Genomic DNA, 15,600 nt, shown 5'->3' with positions numbered 1-15,600 from the left:
CTGGAGACGATATGATTGGTTCCACAGATATCCATAAATCCAGTTCCTAGTGATCTGGTGACTTCGGAGGGCCTTTCAGGCGTGTGCACCCACCCATACATGCCCATACATTCACGGAGACACACACATAAGAAATGTTTTTTTGGGTTGGGGATTTAGCTCAGTGGTAGGGCGCTTGCCTAGCAAGCGCAAGGCCCTGGGTTCAGTCCCCAGCTCCAAAAAAAGAAAAAAAATGTTTTTTTGTGCTCCACTGTAGTCTTTTTGCAAGATTTCCTTTTGTGTGCATGGGTGTTTTGCCTGCACGAATGCCTTGCACCACATATGTGTAGTGCGCACAGAGGCTAGAAGAGGCATTCAGAGTCTTCGGAATTGGAACTACAGATGGTCATGAGCCACCATGTCGGTGACTGAACTTGGTTCCTCTGGATGGTCAGCCAGTGCTCTTAACCACAGAGCCATCTCCCCAGACCCTTGATAAGGACATTTTTTTTTTCTTTTCTTTTTTTCAGAGCTGGGGACCGAACCCAGGGCCTTGCGCTTGCTAGGCAAGCACTCTACCACTGAGCTAAATCCCCAACCCAGGACATTTTTTTTTAAAGTTAAAAAAATCGATATTGCAGGAAGATATCTCTGTCAAGAAGACAACAGGAGGTCAGTAACATAATGGAAGTCAAAGCATTTCAAAGTTATCAAGAATCCTTTTTCTTAGACAAGGCTCTTTATTGTGCTGACTCGTGAATGCTTTCTTCTTGTTGGCACAGAAAATGGCAATTTGCAGTCTCTCCTCTGTCAAAACAAAATATCTTAGGTCAACAAGACTTTCAGTAAAGAAGGGTACTTCTTTCCCCTTACATTTCTATCTTTAAGGACACAATCACAGTGTGCAATTTTACAGTGTTTCCAAGGCACTGAAAGAACAGATTTGTTGTAAGAAGATTCTATTCTGGTCACACCTCAGGTCAATTTTGAAGACAGTATTATTAATAACTAGAGGCAGCCAACAAGTTTTAGAAAATCTGTGACTCACAGACTCATTTTTAGCTACTTTGGTTAAGAATATCTGAAGATGGGGGCTGGAGAGATGGCTCAGTGGTTAAGAGCACTGACTGCTCTTCCAGAGGTCCTGAGTTCAATTCCCAGCAACCACATGGTGGCTCACAACCATCTGTAATGGGATCCGGTGTCGTCTTTCTCATGTGTTCCAAGATAGCTACAGTGCACTCATATACATAAAATAAAATGAACCTTTAAAAAAAAAAGAATATGTGGGGGTTGGGGATTTAGCTCAGTGGTAGAGCGCTTGCCTAGGGAAGCGCAAGGCCCTGGGTTCGGGTCCCCAGCTCGAAAAAAAAAAAAAAAAAGAATATGTGAAGATGGGCTGGAGAAATGGCTCAGTGGTTAGGAGTACTGGATGTTTCTATAGAGGATCTGAGTTCAATTCTCGCACTGACATGATGGCTTACAATTGTTTGTAACTCCTGTCCCAGAGAATTTGTGGCATCAAGCATATATACAGTGCACTTGTGTACACATGCAGGCAAATACTCATACCAGTGGAATAAAGAAAAACTGAAGACTCGGGCTAGGTTCAGTTTTATCTAGAAATAAAAATTCTTCTTCACCCTGTCTCTCAGATACATTGAGAAGGTGCACACACTATTTGTGAATTTGATTTTGTTTTCTAGAAGACAAGCTCTGTAATAAAAAGGACAATTTGGAAACCATGAGGTATTTAAAAAGAAAAAAGGTAGCTTTGGGCCGTAGAGGTGCAGGTCTTTAATTTCTGTGCTCTGGAGACAGAAGCAGATGGATCTTTGAGTTCAAGGCTGGCCTGGTCTACAAAGTGAGTTCCAAGACTGCTAAGAACACCCAGAAAAATCTTGTCTTGAAAAACAAAACAACAAAACAAAACAAAAGACACACCAAAAAACCCCCAAAAAACAAAACAAGCAACTAACAAAACCCCAAGAGCAGATTTCATGCTATGTGGGTTTTATAATAAAATCGGTATTATTAAAGTATGCACACATAACAAATATTTACCATTTTAATTTTTTTCAAAGGAGTTTGGATGAAACATGTTACATGGCAGAGGCATGCAAAGAGTGAGTGTGGGCTTCTTATACACTGAGAGCTGGGGCTGTAGGTCTACAGTAGAACCCAGGACCAGTGCTCAGCACCATCTGTTCACCTTTAACCCCAGCACTTAGGAGGCAGCAGGAGAAAAGTCTGAATTTTCGCATGAAGTCTTTTTTTTTTTTTTTTTTCCGAGCTGGGGACCGAACCCAGGGCCTTGCGCTTGCTAGGCAAGCGCTCTACCACTGAGCTAAATCCCCAACCGAAAAAGTCTGAATTTTAAAGTCATCTCTACTTACACAGTGAGTTTGTAGCCTACCTGGAGACAGAGACAGAGACAGAGACAGAGACAGAGACAGAGACGTGAGGGGGGAAGAGAGAGGAGAGAGAGGGGTCATTTTAAGTATACATTTAATCGTTGTGGAGTATTCACCAGAGAACTGCTGAGATGGGGGTTTAAGCCAATAGAAAGTCTTTATTAGCCTGCCAGCAACTACACTGGGTATTTGGGATCCCGGTTGTACCCCAAATTCTTCCTCAGAATGAGCTTTTAAGGGCACATACACACTTGCACATACACTAAAACAAAACCCCAAGAAACAAAGCAACCTGCCCCCCCTCCAAAAAAAACATGTCTTGAGTTGATGTACTTCGGTTAATAAGAACAGTTAGTCGTTAGTCGGTAGCAGGACTAGAGACACCACAAAACAGTGTTAGTACATTTATAGATTTCTCTTGAATTACATAGACTTTGATGGGTTAGGGTCATTTTGGGAGGTGGTGCTGTCCATGAGCTGAGTTTAACAGCCTGAATGGTACTTCCACCATGGAGTCAGTTGTGCTAAGCTCCCTTATAGTAATTAAATGAAGTAGGTTCTGGTCGTTGTTTTATCGTGTGTGGGATACTAGACTTGACCCCAGAGCCTTCCAGATGTTAAACATGCTGTACTGCTGAGGTGTGGCTGCAGCTCCGTATTTTTGAAAATAATTTCACCTTCATCCCGTGAATATAGGCAGCTGCATTATTGGCTGGCAACAAAGTGAAACGCCGAGCTCTATGTTTATTTAAGTTTAAATTACATTCCTACTTTCTACAGCCGGAAAACCATCTTCTGGGTGATCTGTCTGGGGAGGATGCAAAAGACTTGCTTATCTTTTGATAAGAGAAATTATTTTGGGATAAAAAAGATAACGGGAGACAGATGGTTGTTTCCATGGTGCTGCTGAGGTTGGAGCTTGGTTTTTCTGAGCCAATCATTTGCTTACCTTATGCCATTCTGATTGTATCCAGTCTATACGCCATGCGCTTTGCTATTCAAGTAAAGTCAAGCTGTCTCGAGATGTAATTGTCTATCTCCCATTATACCTTCAGTGGAGAACCAGTAATGGCACAACCAGCTGTAGTACAGACCCAATAATAAAAACAACAAGTATAAGGAATCTAAAACCCGCTTACATACAACTGCATCATTTTTTTAAAGAAGATAACATATTAGAGGCAGTTGTGGTGAGGATGCCACTGTAAACGTTATCACATCACAGGGGATCTCTTTTCCTGGTGTCATGGGAAGAGTTAGAAGATATTTGGGGAGCTGGGGAGCTGGCAGCATAGTTAAGAATGTTGAACTGCTTATTTGGAGGACCTGAGTTCGGTTCTAACTCCTATGCCTGTGGCTCATGACCACCTGTCACTCCAACTCCAGAGATCCAAGCTCCCTCTCCTGACCTCCACAAGATCCTGTGCTCATGAACACATCCCATAAAAACAGACACACAGACACACAGACACAGACACACACACACATCTATACATAAGATATAAAAATAAATCTTTTAGAAAAAGATATTCAGAAAGAGATGTGTTCCAGGTCTGTGGGATAGGTGGGCCTCATGGACGTGAAACTGGGAAGCTATTAGGAGCGAAGGCAGCCTTTTTTGGAAGCATTTGTACATCCTCACACCATGTTCTTCCTTCTTCCCATTGCCAGCTGAGATTTCTATCAGTTTAGCTCTGGCTGCTTCCAAGTGCCAGATTTTGATTTCAATTCTTTTGTCCAACTTACTCGGATTCTCAGTCTCAGACCTGGAATATCTACATAATCTTTCTGCCTACCTGCCTGCCTGTTTTTCTTTTTTTTTTTTCAGAGCTGGGGACCGAACCCAGGGCCTTGTGCTTGCTAGGCAAGTGTTCTACCACTGAGCTAAATCCCCAACCCCTTCTTTCTTTTTTTAAAAAAATAATTTATTATCTATACATCATACAGCTTTCTGCCTGCATGTATGCCTGCAGGCCAGAAGAGGGCACCAGACCTCATTACAGGTAAGCCACCAAATAGTTGCTGGAAGTTGAATTCAGGACTTCTGGAAGAGTAGACAGTACTTTTAACCTCTGAGTCATCTCTCCGGCCCCCGTCCGTCTGTCCGTCTGTCCATCTGTCAATCTGTCTGTCTTTTTAAGCAGGGTTCTGGTTGGCCTGGAGCACTCCATGTAGACAAGGAGGCTGGCTTTAAACTCACAAAGATCTGCCTGCCTCTGCCTCCTGAGTGCTGGGATCCAAGGCGTGCAGCGTCACATGCTGCAGCCCACCTCATTTCGTTAAACCAGGACCCATAAAATTTGGGTTAGTGGCTAATCTGTGATGGCTCCCATCCTACCTCAATCCATTCAGCAGTGGTTAAGGTAAGTAGAGTCACATGGTGTATCAGAAGGCTGTGACAGGAAAGAGAGAGAGACTGGCACTAATCTAACATGCATTTTGTTTGCTTGGTTTCTGTTTTTAGCTTTGGCTTTTCAGGACAGGGTTTCTCTGTGTAGTCCTGGCTGTCCTGGAACTCACTTTGTAGAGTTTGGCTGGCTTTGAACTCACAGACAGAGATCCACCTGCCTCTGCCTCCCTAGTGTTGGGATTAAAGGTGTCGGGCTCTAATATGGTTGTCATGTTTAAGTCCATGTGTAAGAATAGGAATGCCAACTGTCAGCCAAAAAGGTTGTCTTCTGGGGAAAGGAAGTAGAGAGAAGGGGTTGGGGAGTTAGCTCAGTGGTTAGAGCACTTGCCTAGCAAGCGCAAGGCCCTGGGTTTGGTCCCCAGCTCCAAAAAAAAAAAAGAATAAAAAAAAAAAAAGGAAGTAGAGAGAAGGATGGGGCGCTTGCTAAGCTGCAGGAGTAAGACATTGCTTTAAATGGAAGGATTCAGAAAGCATCTCTGGGAACTGTCCTTTGAGTTGAAACCTAAGGGTTATAGAGGGAAAAGGTGAGAGTGATGGAAAAAAAAGGGGAAAGGAAAGATAAAAAAGGAACTGAGCAGAGCGAGAAGTCGGGGAGAGCTGCTGAGTGCTGAGAGGTGGGACATGCAGAACAGAGGTCGTGGTACCCTGTGGCGCACTTGGAGATCTGCTCTGAAGCTAGACATACATGAAGAGGTATGAAGCATCTCAAAGTGGGACAAGCAGAGGACAACTGTAAGAAGGTGGGTATGAGCTTTTCTTGACATCTTAACACGCCTGAAAACTACATGTTGATAGTCCACTTTAGAGACATGGCTCTCAATGTAGCCAACAGAGGATGACCACAGCGTGTATTCTTACAATACACGTTACCCCATAGTACTATGTAGGGAAGATGTTATGTAGAAAGAAAACATTAGCCATCGAGTCCCCAGGTTACCTCCTATTCTTACAGCAACCTGGCGAGCTGGGTTTTCTTGTTTTCCAGATAGGAACACTAAAGATCAAAGTGAGTAAGAGCCTACAGATGTCACCATCTACTAGTAGCCAGCCTATAGTTTAGAGAAAATATATCATTTCCAAAGGCTATTGTTCTTAAATTGTATTTTCAGGATGATGATTCGATTGAATTGGCTAAGAAAACATACAGGAGCTGGAAGTGGTGGTGCATGCCTTTATTATTATTTTTAAAAGACGCGTTTATTTTATTCATGTAAGTACACTGTAGCTGTCTTCAGATACACCAGAAGAGGGCACTGGATCTCATTACAGATGGTTGTGAGCCACCATGTGGTTAGTGGGAATTGAACTCAGGACCTCTGGAAGAACAGTCAGCACTCTTAACCACTGAGCCATCTCTCCAGCCTGGTGCATGCCTTTAATTCCAGAACCGTGGATTGGTTGAAGGGAAGAGGACGGCAGATCTCTGACATCAAGGCCAACCTGGTCTACACATCTAATTTCAGGACAGCCAGGGCTACGCAGAGGAACCTTACCTCGAAAAACCAATTTAAAAAAAAAAAGATACAGGGCAGCAAGATGACTCAGTGGGTAAGAGTGCTTGCTGCCAAACATGCATACCTGAGTTCAATCCCTGAGCTCCACATGATGGGGAGTACTGACTTCTGCAAGGTCCCCTTCTTTATGTGCATGCCATGGCATGTGGGTTCCCACAGACAGAGAGACAGATAGACAGATAGACAGAAAGAAATACAAGTAAAAACTTAAAAAGTGCAGCAACAAATGAATTCAGTACAGAATTATTAGCTCCTTATCAGTTTGAGAAAGGAGGAATGACTTCTTCAAGAGGAAAAACAGATCACAGAATTACACTGAAGTTCATGGAATTTCAGCGTTGGGAGAATTTAGAAGCCAGCTCACATGACACAACAAAGTCAGGATTCCTTTTACCAGCTTGATGGGATGTTACCCAGATTTCATTAGAGAAAGCAAAGGGTTGGGCATATCTTCCCCACCAGGTCTCAGCTCTGTCAGTCACTATTAGAGCATTACTACTTTATTCCCTTCAAGTTTCCTTAGCTATTAATTAAATATTTTTTCACAGACCACTGTTGGACAAATGAAAGGAGACAGGTATATAGATTGATTAATCCATTCATAGAGGAGTATAATGTTGGTTCTACTTCGTTTCTTTTATAGCACAGCTATTTAATTTCTGGATTGTCATCAACTAGAAGGTCTCCCTCTGTGTAGGTTTTAGCAACATCTTTAGGTTAAACCTTAGTGGTTGAATGAAATGTGCTTCCCCCTACTCTCCCTTGATATCTTCACAGGTATCCGATTACCTTTGAAGGAATTGAAGATCCTGGAGGAAAATTTTGTTCTGTTGTTGAGCTGGAAAGCTGGTATGAGTCAACGGTGTGAATCTCAAGCGCTATTTAAATTGAACGAGTGGGTCAAAGATGACTTTCAATTCATAATGTGAAGCTCTGTCCGATGATGGAATGGTTATTTGTGTTCTTTCTCACTGGTGAGTTCATTCGGACTGGAAGGGAGTGTGTGTACGTGTCCTTCCTGCAAAACATCCAAATGAATCTGAACCATGCTATTCCTGCCATACAATAGACAATGTGAAAGGTCATCTATCGCTATGAGTTAAACGGGGATACTTTTTATAGTAATAGCCAAGCTGCTTTCTTTGAGCACTCAGTCTCTTTTAGGGTGGTGGGGACTAACTTCGGTTTCGTCTCTTCAGATGGACGCTAGATGGCGATCGGGAGCTCGTATGCGGCTTTCGGGACGCTCCTGGTCCACCCGCTCCGGAGGGAAACTACAACTCCCGGAGTGCTCGGAGAAGGGAGGCGGGGTCTTCGGGTAGGAACGCGAGGGCTGGTCTTCCGGGTGTGTGTTTCCGGCGTCGGCGGCCGCGGCCGGGGACGGTGTGAGAGCGGTAAGATGGCGGCCGCAGCGGTGGTAGAGTTCCAGAGAGCTCAGTCTCTACTCAGCACTGACCGGGAGGCCTCCATCGACATCCTCCACTCCATCGGTAAAGGTCCTGGCGCCGTCCCCGCGGTTCCGCCGTCCCGGTGCGGCCTGTGTCAGTCGGAGGCGGCGGAGAGGGGCCGGGTTAGCCGACTATGGTGCTGCTGACTCACTGTGTGTGAGGGGGGCCGGGCTGGGGGCGCAGGCCGCTCGGGGCCCCCGGGAGCCCTACGGCTTCCAATCGGGCGGGAAGCCCCGAGGTAGCCCGCGCGTCCACCTGCTGGCTGCTGACTCACGGTGGGCGCAGCGCAGCGTGGAGAGAGGGCCGGGCCGGGTTCGCTACCCCTAAGGGTCCCCGGTTGTGGCTCGCGCGAGCTGGCCAGGTGCTGAGAGTGGCTGCTGGTTACAAACTGGTCGTAGAGTGTGTTATTGGAAGATCTGGGCGACTGCCGCTCAGGACTGACATTTCCCGCCGTTGTTATCAGCACAGGTTGCTCTGGGTGGGAGCGCGAGCGCTTCTCTTGGAGTTTTCTTCCGGGACGCTGTGAGCTGCTGCTTACTCTCAGCCCTCAGCAGGAGGCTCCAGCAAAAGAGGGCCACTTTTTGAGTGTGGGAAGTTGAGGGGTGCCACACACTTCAGATTGGTATTTGGTAGAGGTGGCCGAGGCGATCCTCTGTCCGATGTTGACTGTAAGACTAAGTGTCGGAGTGGGACCGCCGGGACAGAGGAGGTGACTAATGTTTCCCAGTAGGGGTTGAAGTTAGTTCTGCGAGTTGAGTTGTAAGAGTCTGTTGTTCAGGGAACTTTTTGGAACCGGCGGGTCGAACATTACTGGAGGAAAAGAAAAATTTAACACCATAGTGTGATTGTCTTAAACCTGTGGGCAACAGGAAAGTCGCTTTTTACTGGGATTCAGATATGAACAGAAATAAATGGATGATGGCAGAGATGGCCTTTTAATATTCAGTCTGAAGGGAATGAGCTTCCTCTTGTGATAATGTGATCTTTTAAATGTAATCTGGGAAGATTTGGATTAGATCAACAAGTAGTTCGTGAATGCAGATATATGAGGGACTTCTAAGATAAGTATGTTGACATACTGAGTCTGTTGAATTTCAGTACTCAGGACTTGTACCAAGAAAGGACGGTGTCAACAGCTTGATGTCCTTATCATTAGGGATACTAGAAAGGAGAGGAGTAGGAGATCAGTGCATTTTGAAGGAATTATGTTGATAAAGTGTTTCGTTTCGAAGTTCTGATCATGTCAGTTTTAGAACAGAGTACATGAGTCATCCGGTTGTTTTTACAAAGTTATTTTTCTGTGAACACACGTTATTACTTAGAACTGATCTGAGGAGCAGGAGTCTTTTTGTGCCTAATTTGTTTGCCTTTCAGAAAATAGAAATTACTGATAAACATTGCCATTAGAGTATTTCACTTTTATAAGACCCATTATGAACTTTAGCCCTTTTTCCAAATGAAACCAAACAAATACAGGAAAAACCAACACCACCACCAACACCCTCTAAAGAAAAGTAAAATATGGATACTATAAAAAGAAGAAGAAAAAAAATAGTGGTTGCTCACTGTGCTGAGAGTCCCTGTAAGCTTCCCCTGTAAGCTTGAGTCACAGCACACTTTCCGGACTCCATCATGAAGTATCAGAAGCTCAGGTTTTGTCAAGTCATGATGCTCTTCTAGAGCGTTAATAACTAGTCATGGTCACCACACTAAGCACAGCAAACTTTGGAGCTGCTAGTTGAGGCTCCAGCATTTGAATAATTATTAACAGTTGAAAGTGGGGCAGATAAAAAGTTATTTTAACAGGACTTGAATCCCTCCTGAGGCAGCAGTCTCTCTTAAGTGTAACTTCGGTATACCACTGAAGCTTTGACAGGAGTTTCTCTAGGATTGGATTTATAGAATTGTTTATTCTTGATATGTCCTTTGGCTAAAGCTTTCTTTTTTCTTTTTTAAAGATTTATTCATTTATTATATATAAGTACACTGTAGCTATCTTCAGATACACCAGAAGAGGGCATCGGATCTCTTTACAGATGGTTGCTGGGAATTGAACTCAGGACCTCTGGAAGAGTGGTCGGGTGCTCTTAACCGCTGAGCCATCTCTCCAGCCCTGGCTAAAGCTTTCTATAGACTCAAAGTTTGTTGAAAGACTTGCTTTATAGACATGAATAACTTTACAATTTGATTTTACTTTGTGATAGGTAAATGCACAGGCTTGTTTTAAAAACTATCTGAATACAGCACAGTATTTAGCATGGGGCTCATTACCATAACTGGAAACTAGTTAATTTTACTTTATGCAAGCACAGCAGAAATTTCAAGTGTCTGGGTTAGGTGAGTTCTAAGGGATTGATTAAAAAGGCCTACTTAAAGTGAAGAATTTAGGTTTTTACTATTAATATGAGGCATATCCTATAGATATTTGGTCATTTTACTTTAAAAGGTTTTTTCTTTCAAGTATTTGTTTGCTAGTTTTATTTGGAAAATAGGCTAGAGTTCATAATGGTCTAATAAGGGTGAATTTTCCCTTGCTTCATGATTTTAAGAGTTCATTTTCTTTTCTTAGTGAAGCGTGACATTCAAGAAAATGATGAGGAGGCAGTCCAGGTCAAAGAGCAGAGCATCCTTGAACTGGGGTCTCTCCTGGCGAAGACTGGACAAGCTGCTGGTGAGTCTTACACATGGGTTGTACCTGTAATGCTGTTGTCTGAAATGCCAGAGGGAGTGTCTCTCAGAAAACGAGACTATATCTAACATCCAGTTCATTTGTGGAGTTCAGTTTGATTTTCCTGACAACTTGTTGATCTTGCATTTTGAAGCAGAAAAGTGTAGACTTTTATTCTACAGGTGAGGGAAAGTCCTGTTTTTGTTGGGATATGGTGATCTGTGATTTGTTCCTTGTTTTTGAGTTCTCACTGTATTTCCTTACATGTTGGTAGCAGCGGTCTTCAGTGATTTCATTGACTAGCTTTGGTATATTTAAAGAGAGTGACTTTAGGCTTTTCACTCGAAACATGACTGCAGATTTTGAATCCAAGCGACTCGATTATTTTTATTTATTTATTTATTTTTTTGATGTAGACTGTAAGACATTAAAAAAGCAATAGTGCTTTCCTATAGGCGACTTCTTTGGTACCTGGGACTTTTGCATATTGTGTGTTGTCCAGACATCCAAGTGGTAATTGAGCCATTGGCTGGTTGAGTTTGAGACAATAGATGGATGATGACCAATAAGGGAATAATGTCTTAAGCTTGTTTGAACTTAAAATGTGTAATTGGGATCACTTTAAAGTGAACTTAGAGGGGCTGTAAGATGGTTCAAGGGCTATGAGCACTTGGTGCTCTTGTAGAGGACCCAGGACTTGGTTCTCGCACCCACATGGTGGCTCACAACACTCTGCAACTCCAGTCTGAGGATCTGAGCCCCTTTTCTGACCTCTAAGAGCACTAGGCATGCACATGGTGTACAGATATACATTTATATTTTTTCCCTTTGAGATAGTGTCTCTCTGTGTAGTGCTTGATATCCTGAAACTTACTATGTATGTAGAACAGGCTAGCCTCAAACCTGCACAGATCTGCCTGTCTTTACCTCCCATTGAGGTGTGTGGTACCACATCTGGCCACTTGCTGGAATTTAATAGGTGAAATATAGTAGTTACAAAAACTCTTCTAGCCTACTTCTCTAAGACTGTGATTCTGTGGGTCGACATTCACAGAATAGAAATCCTGAGGAGGACTTGGAGCCTGTTGTATTTACCTATCTATGCAATAATTATTTGACAGATCTGTTGACTTTTAGCTTTGAAAACACGTCTATTCCCTTAATCTTCAATTTTGTGTTATTGTGCATTTCATAGTTATCTAGCACTGTATCAAGTACCCTGCCTAAAAAGTTTCTGGTAGAATCCCTGGTGGCAGTATTACTTGGAAGGTAGGGAATGAGATAAGTATGATGTGTAGTAATGATTGAAGTGGTTTTGAGCATTAGCAGCCATAATGCCTAAGCTCAGGATCTGTGGAAATTTTCTCCCAAGACTTGAAAAAGAATCTGCTTAGTTTGTTAGATTCTAAAAAGGAGATTCTGATCATTAATTGCAGATAATTCCTATGAAATTAGGAATATGATTTTCAGAAATTAAAATAAAGAAATATACAAACATGGAAAGAAAGAGTATATCTAAGAATGAACACTCAATACTAATAGACTAAAATAGGAAAGGAGATTTAAAATAAGGTCAGATCACTTGATCCTCTGCTGGCATGAGCATAGCAGTGCTTAGACAATACTACTAGCAGATGCTGGAGACAAGGGCAGAGCACTTAGTCCATGTTGCACTTCTGCCTTTTCTAGGAAGGAAAATGATTTTCAAACAGAAAAGATAGAAATAACATCAGAAAGAGAATTAAAGACAAGGTAGGTGAGAGAAAAGAGAGAACATGGTCCTTACAAGTTTGTTTCTTGGGCTGGAGAGATGGCTCAGCGGTTAAGAGCACTGACTGCTCTTCCAGAGGTCCTGAGTTCAATTCCCAGCAACCTTCTATAATCAGGTCTGGTGCCCTCTTCTGGCCCGCAGGGACATACACGCAGGCAGAAAGCTGTATGATGTATATATACATAATAAATAAATACATAAATGTTTAAAAAAAAAACAAGTTTGTTTCTCTTGGCTCTGACAGTTTTGTTCATTGGTCTAAAGGAATACTAGCAGATATGAGTGCAGAACCACTTAATCAGGGAAATCATGGAGGGCAGAGTATATGTACACCGAGCTAGCAAATGTTATTCCACCTTTCAGAAAGTAATAAGAAGAAGATCAAGCAAGATACTGCAAACTAGCCTAGGTGGTGGTGGCTCATGCCTTTAATTCCAGCACTCAGGCAGTGGCAGGAACTCCCATGAGTTCTAGGACAGCCTCTCTACAGAGTAAGTTCCAGTGCAGCCAGGGCTATAAAGAGAAACTCTGTTCCAAAAAACAAAACAAAAAAAGAAAATAAAAAATTACTATAAAGTGAAATCATTAATGACCTGGGATAGATGATCAATTAGGAGATTTTAATTAAAACTGGGTTATTGTGAACAGAGTATTCAAATCTCACCTTCAAAACTAGTAAATGCAGGGGATGTGCCAACAAAGTTTAATTGAACATGGTCACTTCCATTTCTGTGTTTAGGACTGCTTTTGAATTGCAGTGGAATTATTTATAAACTGTTACCATCTAAGACCATATAACCTTTCAAAGCCAAAAATATTTACTATTTGGCTTTCATAGAAGCTTGCTAACTGTAGAGTAGAAGAATGAGAGGGAATATATATCTGATGTGAGTAGATTATTTTGTCATTTGCTAGAATATAAATAATAGGTGTAGGTTATAAATTTACAGTAGGCTGAATAGTCATCAAAATATATATTAATAATTGTTTCCAAACTTGAGAAATCATATTGATTTGTCCTTGATTTTTTTTCTTTTCTTTTTTCTTTTTTTTGATCAATAATATCTGGTTCCTATGGTTAAAGCCATAGCAGAAGGCGTGTTACTATGTTACTTTTGTATTTGGTTAATCCAATACAGAGTAGATTTAGGAGCCACAGACACTGCCAAAGCTAGGAAGGTTAGTTCAGTTATGAAAGTGTGTGTATATATATATATATATATATATATATATATGGTATATTCATTGAGAGAAAGATGTAGAATTATGTACCTTTATAATTCTCTATGTGAAAAATACCTTAATGGACTCAGTCTGAATCAATAATGCCATCTTGCTACTGGGTTGTAGATACACTCCTATAAATCCCAGCAGACCAGCAGATAAGTAAGAGTTGGAGGTAGGAGTTTTGTGACTGATACTGGTGCTGCACAGTGAGACCTTTTCTCAAAACAAACAAACAAAAAACCTACTTCCCCTCACTTTTTAAAAGAACTGCTTTGTAGTAGCTGTGTGGTAGCCAACTCTGCCCCACCCTGAGAGCATTTTCTTTGGAGTTACCACAAGCCTATCAGACGTTCTTTTACCTACATAACTTACTCAGGAGAGCGACTGAGGGGACAGTCATTGGAAACAGGAGGAACATTTGAAACAGTGAGGATCTTTACCTTTGAGAACAGGAAGGTTGATGAACTGCGAATGATAGTTACCTTAAAATATTTTTTTTTCTTTTTTTTCCTTCCATCTTTATTAACTTGGGTATTTCTTATTTACATTTCAGTTGTTATTACCTTTCCCCGTTTCCAGGCCAACATCCCCCCCTAACCCCTCCCCCTCCCCTTCTATATGGGTGTTCCCCTCCCCATCCTCCCCCCATTATTGCCCTCCCCCCAACAATCATGTTCACTGGGGTTCAGTCTTGGCAGGACCAAAGGCTTCCCCTTCCACTGGTGCTCGTACTAGGCTGTTCATTGCTACCTATGCAGTTGGAGCCCAGGGTCAGTCCATGTATAGTCTTTGGGTAGTGGCTTAGTCCCTGGAAGCCCTGGTTGGTTGGTATTGTTGTTCATATGGGGTCTCAAGCTCCACATTAAATATTTAAAGACAGTGGAAGGAGATACAGATGTGCTTAAAAAAAAAAACAGATTTGTTTCCAAAAATTCTTTGATCAAGATTGGAATAGGCTACTTTTTGAACATATTAATCACTAAAATCACAGTTTTTCAAACATAATAGAAAAATATGAAAGAAGGATTTTTGTGTCAGACGTCCTTTAAGTAAATAAAGCTATCATGAACTAGTGGTGCATATATCTTAATAGTGGAGTACATGCCAGCTAGGTTCTCCTCCAGCCTCTACATGCACAATCCATACCTGTATAAATAATTAAATTTACATAAATACAGTATTGAGCGCGCCTCTGTGTGTGTGTGTGTGTGTGTGTGTGTGTGTGTGTATGTGTGTGTGTGTGTGTGTACAGAGTCTCATTTCTGTTCTTTTGAAACAGGATTATCTCTCTGTAGAACTCACTTGTTGTGATCCTACTGCCCTAGTTTTCTGAGTGCTGGGGCACTCCATATGGGACTAGGATTTTTTGCTTAGAGCAAGAGGGATTTATTTTGCCAATTGTTTTAGAGCTTTCACTTCTTGTAGCAGGGAGGGCACAAGTGGAACACAACTGTTAAACTCATGGTGGACAGGAAGCAGAGAGAAGGGCACAAGAAGGAATTTGATGAGAGATAAAAAATTCACTGTTGACTGGTATTTGTATGGAAGACTCAATAGTTCCTTAGTTAAACCTCTAAAGGCTATATAGAATTTATGGAAGTTAGGAATATACTTCGGGTGGGCTTCTGGTATGAAGGCACCTTGATAGTGAATATATGCCATAACTGAGAATACAAAATGGGAAGAAGTCTTAGACATTGAGAATCAAGTCAGTCCTGGGGAGTGACGAGATGGAGGTTTGCATTCTGTATAGAGCTCTCCTTTGGCACCTCACATAGTTCTTTGTCTCCTCTGACTTGAGCAGATGAGGAGTTCAAGGACGCTGAATTTCTGTTTCAGGAGGGCAAAGTTTGCTTGCCCTGAATTAGAATTCTCAGGAGGATGAGTCTACAATTAGAGAATATTAAAGAGACACTGGCACTAAGATTGCTTCAACCTACATTCCCAAAATACTTCTTGTTTAGTTAAAACATTGTCTAGGGATTAGAGAGATGGCTCAGTAAAGAACACTTGTTATTATCTGAGAAGACCCAAGTTTGATTTCTGTCACTCCATATTGTGTTGCTTACAACTCTAACTCTTAACTCTTGCTCTAAGGGCATCTTGAGTTCTTCGATCTTTGACCTCTGAGGACATTTGCTCTTATTTGAAAGCATTGTCTAATTTTGT

At 42.0% G+C, this 15,600-nt stretch overlaps 1 protein-coding gene across 1 annotated transcript in view; it reads left to right on the top strand.

Annotated features, from left to right (window-relative positions):
* Nucleotides 1-7,656: 7,656 nt before the first annotated feature.
* Nucleotides 7,657-15,600, top strand: part of Psmd11 (proteasome 26S subunit, non-ATPase 11) — a 44,165-nt gene continuing 36,221 nt past the window's right edge. Inside the window, exons 1-2 of the mRNA XM_032912038.1 lie at nucleotides 7,657-7,807; nucleotides 10,335-10,436. Coding sequence (XP_032767929.1) covers nucleotides 7,717-7,807; nucleotides 10,335-10,436 — 193 coding nt within the window. The 5' untranslated portion in view covers nucleotides 7,657-7,716. The remainder of the gene's footprint in view (nucleotides 7,808-10,334; nucleotides 10,437-15,600) is intronic.

The sequence above is a fragment of the Rattus rattus genome, chromosome 9 (genome assembly GCF_011064425.1).
Source record: "Rattus rattus isolate New Zealand chromosome 9, Rrattus_CSIRO_v1, whole genome shotgun sequence".
NCBI lineage: Eukaryota > Metazoa > Chordata > Mammalia > Rodentia > Muridae > Rattus > Rattus rattus.
The sequence above is the reverse complement of the archived record's forward strand: the minus strand, read 5'-3'. Positions and strand labels throughout refer to the sequence as shown.